The sequence below is a fragment of the Haliotis cracherodii genome, unplaced genomic scaffold (genome assembly GCF_022045235.1).
Source record: "Haliotis cracherodii isolate W230 unplaced genomic scaffold, xgHalCrac1.p SCAF_4, whole genome shotgun sequence".
In the NCBI taxonomy this organism is placed as follows: domain Eukaryota; kingdom Metazoa; phylum Mollusca; class Gastropoda; order Lepetellida; family Haliotidae; genus Haliotis; species Haliotis cracherodii.
The window spans coordinates 68,246,162-68,263,797 of NW_027266297.1; the positions used below are offsets into that span (position 1 = coordinate 68,246,162).

Consider the following 17,636-nt stretch of genomic DNA (forward strand, 5'->3'; position numbering starts at 1 on the left):
GAATGATTTTTATTATAGAAATTATTTTTACCATCTACCATCAGCGGTATTAAAAACCTTGTCATCATGATTTTCTCTCCTCCCTTATCTTCTTCTTCCCCCCCCCCACAACTTTTTAAATCCAACAAAAAAATGATGTATGGCCAAAATAGTGATTCCATTAAGAGTAGAATCCTCCTTGACCTATTAATAGTTAGTGAATTACAGGGGTGATCAGGTTAGATGGAGTCAGTTTGACAGCCACTAGTTACTCACTGCACTTCCTGGGTAGAGTATAGCTGACTAACACTCATAACATGACAGGCTGCTACCATAAACATCAGCAAGATACTGGCTGCTTGGCAGTTTCCTTAGAGATGTCAAAGAGTCATTGGTATGAAGTCTGGCAGGGGCACTGTAATAAACATGATATATGGGGCAGACAGTACTGTACACTGTATGGAAGTTACCAGGTCACAATTCAGTTTAAGCTACTTCATCTGCATGTTGTTCTTACTCTTAGTAGTGTTCGGGGGCACGGGTGGCCCAGTCGTCTAAGGCGCCGCGATTTGCTGTGCAGAGTTGCGCCCCTTGGGCACGCCAGAAACCTATGATTGTGGGTTCGAATCCTGGTTAGCCCCGATTATGTTTCTAGGTTTGTCCGCACCAAACCAGTGCTCGTGGGTTTCGACGAAGTGGTAAACGTCTGAGACCTGCATCACTTAGGGCTTTCCTCCCACATTAAGCTGACACGCCGTGATATAACTGGAATACTGTTAAAAGCGGTGTTAAACCCAACTCACTCACTCACTCTTAGTAGTGTTCAGTTTAATTGATTATTAGCATGATTAGTTTATTTCAGTTAAAACCAAGAAATTGAATAAAAAATGTTCTCAATGGTGTTTCTTTTATGATCCGGTATGTGACAGTCTGTATTGCTGATTCAAGGGAAGTATCATTTGCAAATCTTATTATTATTCCTTTGTGGGATACTGAGTGATAACAAATGCAGTCTATGCTTAATCATGATCAATCCCAATTTAATGGTTGACTTCTCTTTCGAACCAGTGGGCAATACAGAAAGTTTTACCCATTATCAACTCTGTTGGAATTAGTATTAACATGATTAATGAACATAAATGCTGGATATATATTATAAATCAATAACATTAATAATAATCATCATCATCATCATGATCATAATACCCAGGTTTGCTACCAGGAATACAGCCCCTCTGACAAATGGGTAATGCAGAAGGCTGAAGTGTTGGGGAGTCTTCACATTCTCCGAAAAGTTCTGGGTGGGTTTGACTTGGCAGCGCTTCCTGGGAGAAGTCCCATTTGCTCTCTGGGCTGCGTGTAGAGGGGGCAAGGGCCCTGAGCTGATGATAAAGCCTAACCATCCTGACTGTGCCAGGATCACCCAAACCCTCTTTGCTGCATTTTTTATTTTAATCTGTACATAATAATAATGCCCAAAGTACAAAACCACCTTTATGAGTGAAACATTTTTGCCTTGGTTCCGTCAGTAATATCAGGAAGTATGTAGTAAGTCCGACTGCCAGTGGATGGCAGGAAGTTGTGATAGTGTGTAAACTGCCCCCTAGTGGGGCCGGTCATTATATAGCATGGCAGTTCCACCCATTCCCACTGGGGCTGTCTGAACTTCAGTGGCCGACCAATCCCTGCCACAGCAAGCAAGGGAGTTGCTATCTCAAACTCATTAGTGTAACTCACTACCTCATCAAAGCTGCAACTCAAACCTTCAGTATCAGCAGGTTATCTTGGTCGTGTAGCAGGAAGAAGTTAACCACTTGTCCGCTACATTCACTGAAAGATTAGGTTAGCCCATGTGTCTCATTGCTCACTGCACAAAGTTATGCATTTTCGGCTTAGATGAAACCACCAAAATGACTAAATGCTATTAAAATTTAAAAAAGTTATAACCCAAAATATTTTATTATTGTGGATAAAGTTTACATTTATTAATATATTTTTTTGTCCTCATCCTCATTATGCGTATTGTGCCTATATCAATCATAATTTTAAAGAGTTAGACAAGGGCAGTGATCTGGTTTACTGTTAGCTCCTCCAACCTTATGTTATTTTAACAACTGGAAGTGTGTTAAACACAGATTAACCATTTGTATTTATCATGTCAGAAATTATGAGGGATTCCAGAATTTGACATTTTTTGCCATAGTATATTTGTCTATTGAATCCTAAATCTTAAATAATGGAGTTATGAAAAAGACTCGTTTGTCTTTCATTCTACTGAATGTATTTTTCTGTTTGGTTTTACAAGATTTCAATTAATTAAAAACAAAATGTGACAGTAGCTGAATGTATTGCCAGGGAAACAGCACTGTAATATCACATTTTTTGTATTTAGTTTATGAACTTCAAAATGAGGATAAATATATATCAAATAATTTTATCAATACATTGTGTGTTTTGTCATTTACTGATGCTGCTAATGTAACAATTAAAATTATGATTAATGTAAGGATATGTTCAGAAATGAATTGTGAACCAGTGGGATTTGTTACGTTAAGTTTTCTTTAGGATTTCTTAAGCTATGAATAAATTACCATGTAGATCAACATCTGACAAGCATTTTGTTTCCCAGTTAAGCTGCATCTGTGATTGTGTCTTGTTGATGTTTGTTCTTCCTATATGCTCCTTGCATTGTGTGTATGCACATTGACATCTCCATCGGCCTTAAACAATTTTGCATCTTATTGATGTCGCTTTCTTATCATTTGGATTATTTGAGATTTGTCTCCAATATTACAGGGCATGTTTAGTCTACATGGCAACATTGCAGATTTTATAACATTAACACATATTGAATCACAAAGGCTTGACCAAAATTAAATATGAAAAATGGAAATAGCGTACAACAGTCAATAAAAAACGACAGGCAAATTGGTGTCCCCCAAACGAAAAATTCTGCCACTGATGGGATTCTCCTTACTGGGGTTTCTGGTGTTTGACGTGATCATGACGATTGGGCTGACACCCAGTCTGCCTGTTTCTGCTTCAGATTTTTAATACATCACAGGTTTTTTGTCTGCTCATCTATTTGATTACTTTGTCCACTATTTATGTCACCTTAGTAACAACACTGAAGATGCCTTCAGTTGTTTTCGCAGGGGATTAATCCCTGACATGCATTTATTGTGTGGAATAGGGCCGAGGTCAGCTGGTGTTTTACTACAGTATATGTATAATGGATAAAAATTGCATAATAGATGAATGCAGCAAACATATCAGCCAATGAAAATAGTTGTCTCCGCTGCGCCAGTAGCTTTAGGCCATGTCCCCAAATAAGTTTTTTTGTAAGCCAATTAGAGAGCATGTGATCTCGGCACTTTCACCTGAACATTTAAATACTTTCTACGAATATGATGAATTTTTCACTTTCTGAATGCATCAAGTGAAATTGATATTCGCAGCAAAATCGCAATTTTCACTTTACTTGCCCTTTAAAGTATTACAGTTATTAACCGGAACACGAATACAGTATTGATTTACATGTAAGGAAGTGGAGAATATGTTGGGGTAGTGTTCATAGTAATAAGATCTTTTGGAAAATATTACTGCAACTCTATGAAGGAAGTGTTTGTAACATAACTTGAATAGTCACTAACTTATGTGAACAGCCGAGACAATGTACATGATGTAAGAAAATGTCTGTGATAGGTTTCTCATGTTCATATATGGAGGTAAGACTTGGAAGTATTGTACTATATTCCTTTATATTACTGTATTTATTGAATGGGTAAGAGGTGTACTATATGGTGTATTCAATATATGTATAATACAGAGGTGTAAGCCCATATATACAGGTGATGTTGTGTGTCCCCGTCCTGCTTGTGACATTGTTTGTGACTGAATTCCCTATTGCAGGCACTATTCTCTTGAAGAAAGTCAAATACAACACCAAATTAGAACATGAAGCCATTCAGAATTTCAAGCTGCTGCAAGGGAGTTTTAAGAAGAATGGTGTCGACAAGGTGACTTACACGATGTCTGACCTGATGGTCAGGGGAGGCAACTCAAGTTGCCTCATGAGACTCCTTAACTGCCTTGCACACGGGTCGGATGTGACTACGACTGGCACATTTTGCAGTGGGCCTTAACTGTTGTTTTATTTGCAGCTTACTGCATGATCCACTGAATGCTTAGGTCCCTCTTAACGCTGGGATGACCAGATACCTGTTGGCAGGGACTGGACATGCATAGCACTGAACATACTGAATGGCAACATGTTGCTTATAGATTGTTGTGATAAACTGCTTTCGTAATTTAATGTCTCAAAAATATTTCAACAGTATCACTATTTAGTGGCACTGTATGAGATTCGTTGCTGATATTTTCAATGTCTGTGCATATTAGTGTCTCTCCGTCAATGGTACTGGGCCAACTTGCACAAAGCAATCTTAGCATTACAATGATGGTTAATCCCTTACTTTAACATAGACTGACAAACTGTGCTAAAGATCACTTTGTGCAAGTGGGTGCTGGTCCCAACAACTCCTCCTACCTCCTCTACCCACTTCTCTGATGCATGCAGGAACTAACACCACTACTAATCTTTGACGCAGATATAGTGTGTATGATGTATGCTCTCTCAAACCACATGACCTCAAACACTCCTCCAGTTTCATAGGGCCACGACTTGTCCATACTAACATGTATTGGTTAGCCTGCTGGGATGACCGCCTGCGCATGATACATCTGGACACCAGATCAGAAACTATTCCACTGTCATGATAAAGCCAGAAATTGTCTCTTTGTCCCTCATGTTTGAAATACTGTGCCACATGAAGCATGGGAGGATATAGCTGACTGCAGGTGTACGTGTTGGTTGTCAGTACCTGCTGCCCTGGTCCCCTGGTCCCCCAGATACTTCCTTGTCCACTGAGAACTACCATGTGCACATCTGTATGTCAGCTATGGACAGACCAGTTTGAGGACGTGATGTTTGTGACAGCAACTTAGAGGTTTGATATTTTGCTAAAGGAGGAATTGTCTTTCCTCTTGCAGGGTCAGTTCAGATGAAAAGGATAAAATTCAATACAAAATTAGAACATGAATACATAAACAATTTCAAGTGTTTGCAACAGTCGTTCACAAAGATGAATGTAGACAAGGTAAGTGAAGCTGGTAAGCTGGCTGTTTGTCTTGTCACTGTCGGTAGACTGCTTGTGTCAGTGTCTTGTAGTACAAGTCCAAGAGTGAGTTGTTTCTTGCATGTTTTGAACATTTTTTGCACCTCTCTCGCAGATCACCCCCACCCTCACATGTTTTGATTCTGACATAGTTCACACCTCAGTCAATGCACATTTTGAAATTTAAGCTTTTTATCATTGTGGATCATCTTTGTGGATCATTGTGAAGAGTCAGTTAGTTATTGGTGTCTCTGGGAGGATCTTTTTCAATTGGTCAGTTTTGAGAAATGTTTTGATGTTTGATCAGTTAACATGGTGTAATGATTCATCAAGTTTTTGCATCTTGTCACCTGTAATGTCAGTGAGTCAGGGGTTAAAACAGCTGCTCAATATTGAATCAACATGCACAAACCTGTTATTTTATTAAATTATTTTGTGTGTGTACCTTTCCAACCAATGACAAGATTGTTTCATTTCAAACACAAACCAGAGGACTTACCTCTGCAAGTTCATCATAGAGACTGTCTGAAAAGACCACTGGATCTTCTCAATAACACACTAATTTCATTCATTGTCTAAGAGTACAAAAAAAAATAAAGGTTAAGACAGAGTTTTAAAATTTGGGGACCGTGATGACAGGAAAAAATTTGAAATTTTGGTCCAGGACCAGAGACCTCTCACTGGAAGTTTCAAACCTTGAGTGAGAAGTTGACTGCTGACATAGGGAACTGTATGACAGTCCAGTTCCTGTGGTGGAGTTGCTTGTCCAGCTAGCTGATGCAGGATACTGTGCTGGGTAATGGATGGCAGTTTTGACCCCTGAATCTCTGCCTCCTGTCAACAGTTTGTTCACTTCGGCCAGAGGTTGTCGTGAGCATAAGCCATGGAATGTTGTTTGAAATATCCATCTGTAAATTAAATATTAAGAACTTGTGTCAGACCCAAACATACATTTATGTCATACAAATATATAAAAAAAACACCCAACTTTTATTCAGTCATAAACTTTGCTAATGTTTTGATGATGATTTAATTGTAAGTTTAAAAAGTAATAATGTGCTATCATGTGCAAAAGATGTAAGATGTATGTGATGGATTAATGCACGACTCTGAGGTTGAGGTCGGGGAAGTAAGACCGAGGCAAGAGAGTATCGGCAATACTTCCTTGGCCATGACTGAGGAGTGCTTTATCTCATTTATAAACCGTCCAAATGCAAGAAATAACAGTAAAAAAAAGAGGAAACATCTTATGGGGAAACAATATTGTAAAAAAGGAATGCGATCAAAACTTGCGAGAGAAACTTGCACCATAGACAAAACTAAGTCATGACATCTCAAAGTGAACATTCTCACAACAATGCACAACACCTGCCCCGGTGGCTCAGTGGGAGAACAGTGGGTTACAAAACTATACACGATATGTTAGGTTGCAGGTTGGATTCCCGTCATCCACAGTGAAAAGTTTCATTTCTTTTCTTCGATTCTAGAACATTTTTTGAAACACTCAGCCCAAATTCCATCTTCTACTCACATCATCTGGTCTTACTAGCAAAAAGTAAAACCTCATATCCGGGATGAGGTCTTTCTAGGAAAGAGTAAAACCTCCCAAGAGGTCATTACGAGATAGAAGGATGCCTACATTACAAAAGGCTATAGGTTTGTAAGAGTTTGTAAGAACATGAGCAGTAATGAGATGAATGTGACTGCAAGGTGAGCCTCAGAGCCCCATCTTGTCTCATCATTGACCCTGCAGATGTGAGTTCGGGTAACTGGACCACTTGATTGGAAACCAATAGTTCTGGGTGTGTGTGTGATAGATAGTTTGTTTATGGTTCACAGTCCACAGTGTGTTGTCATCTTCATATTCCAAATGTAAGAATTACAGTTAAAGGTTTTGTTTTCTGGGAAATTGTATGAAATTGTAGATCTGATTTCAAAGGATTTTCACCTGTCAACTTTTCATGATTATTGAAAGTGAATGAAGAACAGTAAAATCCCATGAAAGTATCTGGAGGTTGTGACAGTTTGGCCATCTTGGCCTGATATGATAGTAACTAAACTGCTGAAATATGGCATCATTGAAGATAATAGTGTGAGCTGCATTGTCTAATGAAGTTATTTAACAGTAATAATTACAATCTCCGTCCATGTTTCTCTGCTTTTGACGTACTTTATGTGGTTTCAAAATGACACTTATTTGCTAGCCTTGCTTTGTGTTCCACTCATTGGAGGTCATGTTCACTCATGTATTGTTTGTCATCTCGTCTGTGCTCTTTGCTTCCTGTGTATTACATTAACTCTCATCATCTTCATTGCAGACTGTACATTGTATATGTTATGTATATCATTCATTGGTTGTGCATTGTTTCAGGCATGTCGGCAATAATATAAAGCATCTTAAAAGTTGGTCCTGATGGCATGTTATACATAATATATCACATGAAATCAACAATGATATACTGCTTTGTTTAGAACAATTCAGTCTTTTCACACTGTAATGTATTTAATGCCTCTTGTAACATGGCTTATTGTAATGATTATGAAAAGATGAGTTTAAAATATTGCTATTATTTAGATTGTATCTGTAGTTCTGTTGAACGAGCCATCTACTTTTCATTCTGTATTTGGGGGCGGTCGGGTAGCTTAGTGGTTAAAGCGTTGGCTCGTCACGCCGAAGACCCGGGTTCAATTCCCGTCATGGGTACAATGAGTGAAGCCCATTTCTGGTGTCCCCCGCCGTGATATTGCTGGAATATTGCCAAAAGCGGTGTAAAACCATACTCACTCACTCATTCTGTATTTACCATGTCAGTTAGGGTACAACTGAATACCTTGTTTTTGTTGGCCTATTCCTTTATGACCTTTTTGTGTTTTTCTCTCAGATTGTTCCTGTAGATCGATTGGTGAAAGGAAAATTCCAGGATAACTTTGAATTTGTTCAATGGTTCAAAAAGTTTTTTGATGCAAATTTTGACATGCGTGATTACGATCCCGTCCACGCTAGAGGCGGTGAATCTCTTGGAAGTGGGCCAAAGGGCAGTGCCTTTAACAAACCCCGGGTTACCAAACAGTCCCCAACAGTCAAGACAGCCAAGCCAAGTGAGTAGTGAAGACTTCACAATTACTTTAAATCATTATCTAGATTCATGTGCTAAATGTAAGAGTCCCTTACTCGCTTTAATTAGTAAAGTGACAAAGATTTTAATTAGTTCTACTTCTATCTTTTGTCATTGTATATTTATTCTCTGTCCATCCATCCCTGAACTAAATCAATTATTTTTTAAAAGTACTGAACTTATCGATATCATTTTCCCAGAACATGTTTAACATGTTTTACATTATGTACAAATTGAAACCTTCATTTGAGTGTGGCCAGATTCTAATAAAAGCGAAGTAATGTGGATCTCTGGATCTTGATCTCAGTTCCGGGCCCTGTTGACAATCAATCTTAGTGCAGGGGCACGGGTGGCCCAGTCGTCTTCATTGTGCAGAGTTGCGTCATTTGGCCACGCCAGAAACCTATGATTGTGGGTTCGAATCCCGGTTCGCCCCGATTATGTATCTAGGTTCGTCAGCACCATACCCGTGCTCGTGGGTTTTACCGAAGGGGTATACGTCTGAGACCTGCATCACTTCGGGCTTTCCTCCTACATTAAGCTGACACGCCGTGATATAACTGGAATACTGTTAAAAGCGGCGCTAAACGCAACTCTTACTCACTTACTCACCAATCTTAGAGCTGTGACTATTGTAATGTTCAAGTTGTAGCATTGTGGTAGTTGTGTGTAAATGGCTTCTTCCACTTGCCTTGTAGTGACGGAAACAACAAAAAGGGTGGCTCCACCTGCAGCCAGGCCCTCTGCGAACAATCATGCTAGCAGCAAAGACAACAAAGATAACAAGATTGCTGATTTGGAGGCAAATGTATGTCATATCTCTCTCTCTCTCTCTCTCTCTCTCTCTCTCTCTCTCTCTTTCTCTATCTGACTGTCTGTCTGTCTGCCTGCTTAATTGCCACGGTTAAATTGACAAAGTCCACTGTCTTAACCGGGATTTTTGGCCCGTCTTGTATGGTGATGATTTAGACAGTCTACTGTACTGAACAGTCTCCAAAGGAGCTTCAACTCGCTGTATAGAGTTGTGTCCCTCGGCTGCCAGAATGTAATGGTCTTGAGTACAAATCCAGCATTTGCCTGGATTATGATCCTTGGTTTGTCGGCACCATACCTGTGGAAGTAGCTTTCACCAAAGTGGTGAACATCTATCATCAGTGACACTTTGGGCTTCCTTCCACACGAAGCTGGAATACTGTTCAATCACTCACTCACTCACATCCAGCTTGTCCAGTGTCACCATGTATGCTTGATGATATACATTCGACTTCAGATTTCGGAACTCCGACTCACTGTGGAAGGTCTTGAGAAGGAGAGGGACTTCTATTTCGCCAAGCTGCGCGACATTGAGATCATCTGCCAAGACCATATTGATGATGATCCAGTTATTAAGTCAATTTCTGAGATCTTGTATGCAACAGAGGTGAGAAATCAGGGAGCGTTGACAATTTCTCTTGTCATATAACAAGTAATAAGTAATTTTTCAGCAGATGATAAATGTTAAATGATATGTGTCACAAAGTTTGAATTATGTTCTTGCCCAAAGGCTACCTATTGTCTAGTAAGGCATTGCAGTAGGCAAGTGGGTAAGTAGTAATGCCTGATCCATTGTTTTATAACTCGATTAGGTTCTTGTTAATGTTTACAATTTCCATACGGTTAAATCATGAATCATGTGTATGACTTATTCTTCTATAACTGTTATGTTAAGTTCTCATACCTTCATGATCATTGAAAGTTGCTCAATCTCATATTCATTTATGCTTCATGTTTACTTGGAGACCTATGTTCCTGAAATCATCAGTATACACCTGTATTCAACTGATATCATCCCTTATCACATATATCTATACACTACTCTGCACAGATGTCATATATTCCTGTATTACCAGGTACCATGATTATACATATATTCCTGTAGACACTTTGTAGAAGTCATATAATCCTGTAGACACTTTGAAGACGTCATATATTCCTATATATACCGTTACACTTTGTAGTCATTTATTTCTGTACTACACTGTACTCTTATACTGAAGTGATAACACTGTACGGATTCCAGCCCAGAATAAGTCCCCATCACCCCATACTTGTTGTAAGGGCCAAGTGTAGTGAGGATCTAGTCATCTAGTTGATTGTGTGTCATTTCACCCCATCAGCTTAGATGCCTTGTCAACCCCTATTATTATTTACAGACCGACGTAAGATAGCTGGAATATTGCTGCCTGCGGTGTGAATATTCACTCACTAGAAGCTCTACATGACCCTTTATTACACCATGTAGAAGTGAACTATTGCTGTATTAGGAGACGGATGTTTTATTTCTTGGTTTACGGATAGACCAATTTCAGTAAAAAAAACACTAACCAAAAATGAATATATTATTTCTATTTGGGACAAAAAGAAAGGGGGAAAACAAATAGAATGTGCGAAAAGAAACCAGCTTAGAGGAACAAGAAGTAATAATTGTTACTGTATGTCTAGTCAAAGATTCAACAACACGGGACACCCTAGTCAAAGTTTGTACCAGTAAAATATTCCAGGTGGTCAGCTGTCGTTATTCCTTGAAACATTAGTCTCTACCAAAACAACAAGTATGATACTACTCCTGCATAAATACATAAACATACTTTGTTGCCACCCATATTAATAGCCGTTTCTGTTTACTAACACCATACACCTGTCGGAAGTGAGAAGTTGCTGGTGTAGGAAGCGGTGAGTTGATCCTCGCTAATGTGTTAAACTTTTGATAAGGCTTGACCGTAGACAGCTCCTAGAGCCAGCTTGACAGGCTGCTCTGTTGCACTGCAGCCAGTCACAGTTATTCTTAACAAGGTTCATACAGACTCAAATAGGTCCTTAATTTAGATACTTCATCTTGAAAAGGCCTTAACTGTGACAATACCTTGAAATGGTTTTAAAAAATTCTTCATTAGCCACGAATGTAAAATGAGTCCTTGAATTTTGTATGTAAGGTTTCGTTTCAAGAATTTACAATGAAAGTTGCGTGATTAATATTTCCATATCAAAGGTTTCAGCCTTAACATTCGGATAGAACACACAATGTTACAAGCAGTTAGGAACCTCGGATGTATAGCATATAGCGTTCCGTTCTTATCACGACAGAAACATTTCTTTTAAAAAAAGCTGCCATTTTAGCAATGTTTACCCTTGGAAATACATATTTTGGTTTTTAGAAAGCCATAAAAAGGTTATTGAATTTCTGTATGAACCATGCTTAAAGAATTACATCCAAGTAATGCCATGACCTACAGTTTTCATTCTTGATATAGAATCCTGATGTTTGGGCACTGCATGAGAAAGTGAATGTTTCCCAACAGGATTGCGTAGACATCACAGTATTTGTACAAAATGAAATGTTTTCAACCGACAAATCAATTATAAAATTGAAATTCTTGCATATATTGCTTATTGTTATGTTGTGTTTATGTTGCTCTAAGGAAGTTAATGGGAAAAGTTTATCATGAAACAATTTGTTTGAGAATGTTTATGAACTTTAAAGACTATGTACAACATTGGTCATCATCTGATTACAAGGACTGCTAGTGTCATGTCCATGCAAGAAACCCTGGATGAATAATGTATGTAAACATAAGTGTCATAAATAATAAATAATAACATCAAACAAACATATTATTAAGTACATCTTACTATCTGAAACTTTGTCTTTAGTTTTGTACATCATGCATACACACATACAGGCATGCATACACACATGCAGGCATGCATACACACATGCATACATACAGGCATGCATACACACAGGCATGCATACACACAGGTATGCATACACACATACAGGCATGCATACACACATACAGGCATGCATACACACATACATACACACAGGCATGCATACACACATACAGGCATGCATACACACAGTCATGCATACATACATGCATACATACAGGCATGCATACATACAGGCATGCATACACATACAGGCATGCATACACACATACAGGCATGCATACACACATACAGACATGCATACACACATACAGACATGCATACACACATACAGGCATGCATACACACATACAGACATGCATACACACATACAGACATGCATACACACATACAGGCATGCATACACACATACAGACATGCATACACACATACAGGCATGCATACACACATACAGGCATGCATACACACATACAGGCATGCATACACACATACAGGCATGCGTACATACATACAGGCATGCGTACACACAGACATGCATACATACAGACATGCATACATACAGGCATGTATACACATACATACAGGCATGCATACACATACAGGCATGCATACACACATGTATACACACATGCATACATACAGACATACATACAGACAGACATACTTTCATACATGCATGCATACACACCTGCATACATACAGACATGCACACACACATGCATACAGACAGACAGACATACATGCATGCATACACACCTGCATACATACAGACAGACATACACACATACATGCATGCATTCACACCTGCATGCATACACACATGCATACATACATGCATACATACATGCATGCATACACACCTGCATACATACAGGCATGCACACACACATGCATACATACATACATACATACATACATACATGCATAAATACATACAGACATGCATACACACATGCATACATAAATAAATACATACGCACGCACACACACACACACACACGCACGCACACACACACACACACACACACACACACACACACACACACATGCATACACACACACACACACACACACATACATACACACATACATACATACATGCATACACACATACACACATGCAGCGTTCGAGGAGTAAACTAGGTAGTTCAACTCGCCTATCAGATATTTAGTCTATACATTTCTGGTAGCCCAAACAAGGTGTCCTCTTGTTGACAGACATTGCTGTAAAATATTACTTCATCTAACATGTCCAATGACACATTGAAACGACTTTATTAAGTGTAAGAAGCAGATTCTGTTGGAAGAAAATAACATTAAATTCTGCAGAGGACAAAGTATGACATGGTATGATGTGTTGATAAATTTATAAAATGTTTAAAATGGCCAGGAAACTTTCTTTCTGTGGAACCTGTCAGTGGCTGAATCTAATTGATTGTTCACAGACTGCTGTGATATAACAAGATGTAATATTATTGACGTATTCCTACCCTATTGAAGGAATTTTGTTGATCTGTAGATAATTCTTTTTTTTTTCTCACTTTACAACAACTCACAATATGAACAATATATCCAAACATTTAGATTAAAACATCTTCATGTACACATATTTATATTAATTTTGACCTCCCTAAGGCTATCTGGTAGTAAGGAATCCGTAAACCACTGAATAAAAACACCTAGTCTTATTCTACCTATGTATCACTTGTCTCAATCATATGCTCCTTTATTACCCATAGGGTTGGAAACAACCGAGTTCCTAAAACTCTTGTGTGCTCTAGTGCGAATATCACTTCACGCGCACCAGTTTATTGTTTCAGTCATCTGCATGGCATTGTTGACCTCATTCGAATCTTATTGTGACGTAACGTCGAATTGACGTTACACTAGAGACGAAGTCATAGCTGCACATTGCTGAAGATTGTTGACGTCTTTCGACAATTGTGGTTTACTTTGAATGCGGTCTTCATCAGTGCAATTATCTCTAGGGGAGCTTGAAAAGATTAAGAAGTAATGGGTATTAGAGAAATTACATGTATCCCCCTCGATCTTGCTCAGGAAATACAAGAATTCTGAAACTTGTTTCCTGAAATCAGTATGTCATATTCTTGTGTTGCATTTGTGTTTGTATGTTGCATCACTTTTTCCTGTAGTCCTATACATATAAGTTGTGTTACACTTGTTAATAAATTTTTCAATTGATGCCTTGATGTATCTTGTAGGACGGCTTTGCACCCCCAGAGGAGGGTCAGGATGATGGCTTGGTTGACCCTGAAGATGAAGAGTACTGAAGCAAGATGATGATACATACACACACCCACACGTCTGTGACACACAAACTGACTATTTCCTCCCAGTCGCCAATCTATTGAACTATTACACTGACAGGCTGACGAACAAACTTGCTACTCACAGATACCTGGGCTGCTTTACCAGGGCAACACATGACCTGCTTTCTATAGTGCTCAATGCTGATGCTGCTGTGTCATCTAGACAGCAGCCTGTGTTGGCCTGGACGCCCGATGGCCTGATGCCAACCTTTGCCTTCATCCTGCAAATTGTATCTATGGACAGATTAATACTGTTTTTGTGTTGGACACTAACCTGTACGCAAATTTCACAAATGCGTTACTGGATACTTTCTGCTGACAGAAGATATGGAAGAGAAGAACTGTGATCTCAGTGCTTGAGTAGGTGTAGGTGTGGTAGCATGTCCATAGGCACTTCACATGGAGTGCTCCAGTGTGGGACGGCTATTGAGTGTCATTGTCTGCATGTAAATAGGTTGACCTGGTTTGCATGTTCAAGTAAAGAGCTTACAGCCTTAAAGCCTTAAAGACTAGACTGGTTAGATTGGCCTGCTGTAACACAATTCTTTCTTTGTGATCCCAGTGCTTACTGTTACATATGTTATTGTTACACCTTGCACTTGTTAAGGAAATTCGACAAGCCTTTCTTGATGATGTTCTTATGGCTGAAAATGACAACAAACTCTTGTGCTGATGCCCAGATACTGTCATTCAACTGCCTTCAGTCGTTGTTCAAGGATTGCTTGGCGTATTTTCATATTATTTTTAAGTAACATGAGTCATGTGTACAATAAAATGTAAGAAGAAATTACTTTAAGAGATTAATTAACCTCTTTAACTAGTATCATGCTGAGGCTAACCTTCCCAAACACAATCATTTTTAATGTAATCCTGATATGTACGCAGCTTGTCTAGCAGTTGAACACATCTTCATCTATCCTGTGTAATGGCAAGGGATCCCTTGCTTGCGCTGTTCATCATTAGGGACATGGTCACTGTAAGCACCTGTACCAAAATAAAGGCTAGTCAGTACTAGATACTTCAAACAGCTGTCTGAGATAGATAGTCACCAGTGCTTCTTCAAATGGGTGCTTGTGCTGTAGTTTGTGTCACAAGGTACCAGCCCCGGCTGGTGTGTTTTGTACCTCATCTTCAGTGTGAAGACTAAGCAGTGTGTACCCACCTGGCAGTGTTGGAGACGGTATCCAGTCTGCGTTGTGAAGCCGGTTCCACTCAACAGTAGTTGGCTGCTTGTATTGCTGAATTCAGTGACAAATCAATGTTGCATTCAACCAAAGTTGTATAAAATTTTTGTATACCAACTCTTGCTCATAGTGTGTCCTGGCCTCATTCAGGTACTGTAGTTCACCGACTAGTTTTTTTTACTCTGTGGATGATACTTTTCTTTTCCGTCTCTCAACACATGAGCCTCACTCAAAAATACCAAACTACAACAAAATGCATTTAGTATGGATTTTTTTCTCAGGTTGAATCCTATTTGGATATTTGTCTCCTGAAAATGTAAAACTGAAGTGTCATTGATACTATTGACTTTCGAAACTGTTAATGCTTCATTCTCTGAGTGATAAAAGCAAACATTATCAGGGCTAGCTGGAGGACAATTAATCTTTCCACCAAACAGACCAGATGGAACAATTAGGGATGTCATATTAACCATGTTTGGCAAGGTATGTAATAGTGTCTATGGGTTAAAGAAATGTAACTGGTAATCAATTATCAATAAAGTTCGTAACTAATCCCATTATAGATGTTTGGTGGAAGTTGAGTGTGGTCATTGGGTTGCAGTCTTGCCATCTGGTCCTGATTCTCTGTGACACGCCCACACTCGTGTGACATGAGGACTATATCACTATCTGTTACCTGTATTTGTGTGTATTTCACTTGTCCTATGGAATGTATCTGTGGTTTATATACAGTGTATAAAACATTTTAGAAAGGGAATGGCATAACCTGCTTTAAACTGGAAGTAGATACTGCATCTAAACAATGTTTATACAGGGCAGTTGGATGGAATGGAGACGGCGGGAGAGCTGCCAACTTTCGTAACCCACTCGTATGACAATTCTATTGTAAGCTGTTTTAGTTGCTTCAGCAGCCCGTCCTGTTGATTTTACTCCGTCAGTGCTGGGAGAATGAGCTGTATATTTTAATGTATGTGATTTGTGTGGGTATCTTTACCATTGACATTTGAATGGTCTCAATCTACACGAGACAAGCTGCTACACTTGTGACTAATTTAGCCATCAAACTCTTTCTTTCTTCCACGCTCTCCTCCTATTTTGCTGCCTGTTTGTAGTTCTCCATTTTGCAGATGATAATGCCTGGTTACTGAACTTTGTATATTTATTTTCCTATTCACTGTTATATATTCTGAACAATTCAGTGCTTGTAGCAAAATTTGAAACTGTAAGATTCATTAAATTTGATTCAATGAAATGCTTGTTTGTTATGAATATTCTCTGCCCTCATGGCAATATGTGCAATTCAAGCTCCTTGCAGGTAAACTGCTCCCATAATGTGTGAGAACTTTTAGTTAAGCTTAACAGAGCGTATCTACAAACATGTCTCACCTGGAAATATGGTGCAAGACAAACTCTACGCATCTACTTTCCTGTTTGTTTTCAAGTTGCCATACATGATAAGCATGGTGATAAAATATACCAATAGAAAAGAATTACTGTGCACAAATCAGAATCACATTTAAAATAAGCCATTGATGTTTGGCTATGGTTTCTTCTTGACAATAGTGATGCCCTTCAGCGCTGGGGGGAATGTTGCTGTGTTGTTCAGTTCTGTAGTGGTGGGAGTGTAATGGTGTGGTGGGTCATCACTACAAACCAAAGGATCCATTTAGTGGTCACCGATGGTAATAAGAAAGAATAGGCGATTCTTAACGTGTTTATAGTAGTACATATGTCCTTCACCAAAGTGGTTGTAGACCTGCATCATTTTGGGCTTAAGTGATACAAATGAACTCCTATTCAAGACTGCCTCAAAACTAGCTTACTCAATCAGCCTACACTTACGGTTGTCGGGGAGACTAATGGTTGACATATATAAGACCTGCTTTCGATTCCCCTCATAAGGGTAATGTGTTTAATCTGTTATTGGCATCTCCCGCCGACATTAAACTGCAATATTGATATTTTATATTCACTCTCATTCGACTTACGACATCCCGGAAAGTGTTATGTTGCAGTCACACCAGACATAGCTTGAGAAGTATTATCGTAACCAGATTTCGCAACCATTGCCAGTTACAAGGGAAACAACCCTCACCACCAGCGTCATAATTAAGAATCAATAATAAGAAGAAGAAGTTA

The 17,636-nt window shown here is 39.0% G+C and overlaps 1 protein-coding gene across 3 annotated transcripts in view; it reads left to right on the top strand.

Annotated features, from left to right (window-relative positions):
• LOC139480272 (microtubule-associated protein RP/EB family member 1-like) overlaps positions 1-16,739 on the top strand; it is a 30,878-nt gene extending 14,139 nt beyond the window's left edge. The window contains exons 4-9 of one of the 3 annotated variants that reach the window (XM_071263326.1): positions 3,892-3,998; positions 8,039-8,255; positions 8,971-9,080; positions 9,543-9,692; positions 10,960-10,984; positions 14,206-16,739. In XM_071263326.1, the coding sequence (XP_071119427.1) occupies positions 3,892-3,998; positions 8,039-8,255; positions 8,971-9,080; positions 9,543-9,692; positions 10,960-10,962 (587 nt within the window). In that variant the 3' untranslated portion in view covers positions 10,963-10,984; positions 14,206-16,739. Of the gene's footprint in view, positions 1-3,891; positions 3,999-5,031; positions 5,139-8,038; positions 8,256-8,970; positions 9,081-9,542; positions 9,693-10,959; positions 10,985-14,205 lie in introns of all 3 variants that reach the window. The other 2 variants (XM_071263324.1, XM_071263325.1) reach the window with 2 other exon arrangements.
• The last annotated feature ends 897 nt before the right edge of the window (positions 16,740-17,636 follow it).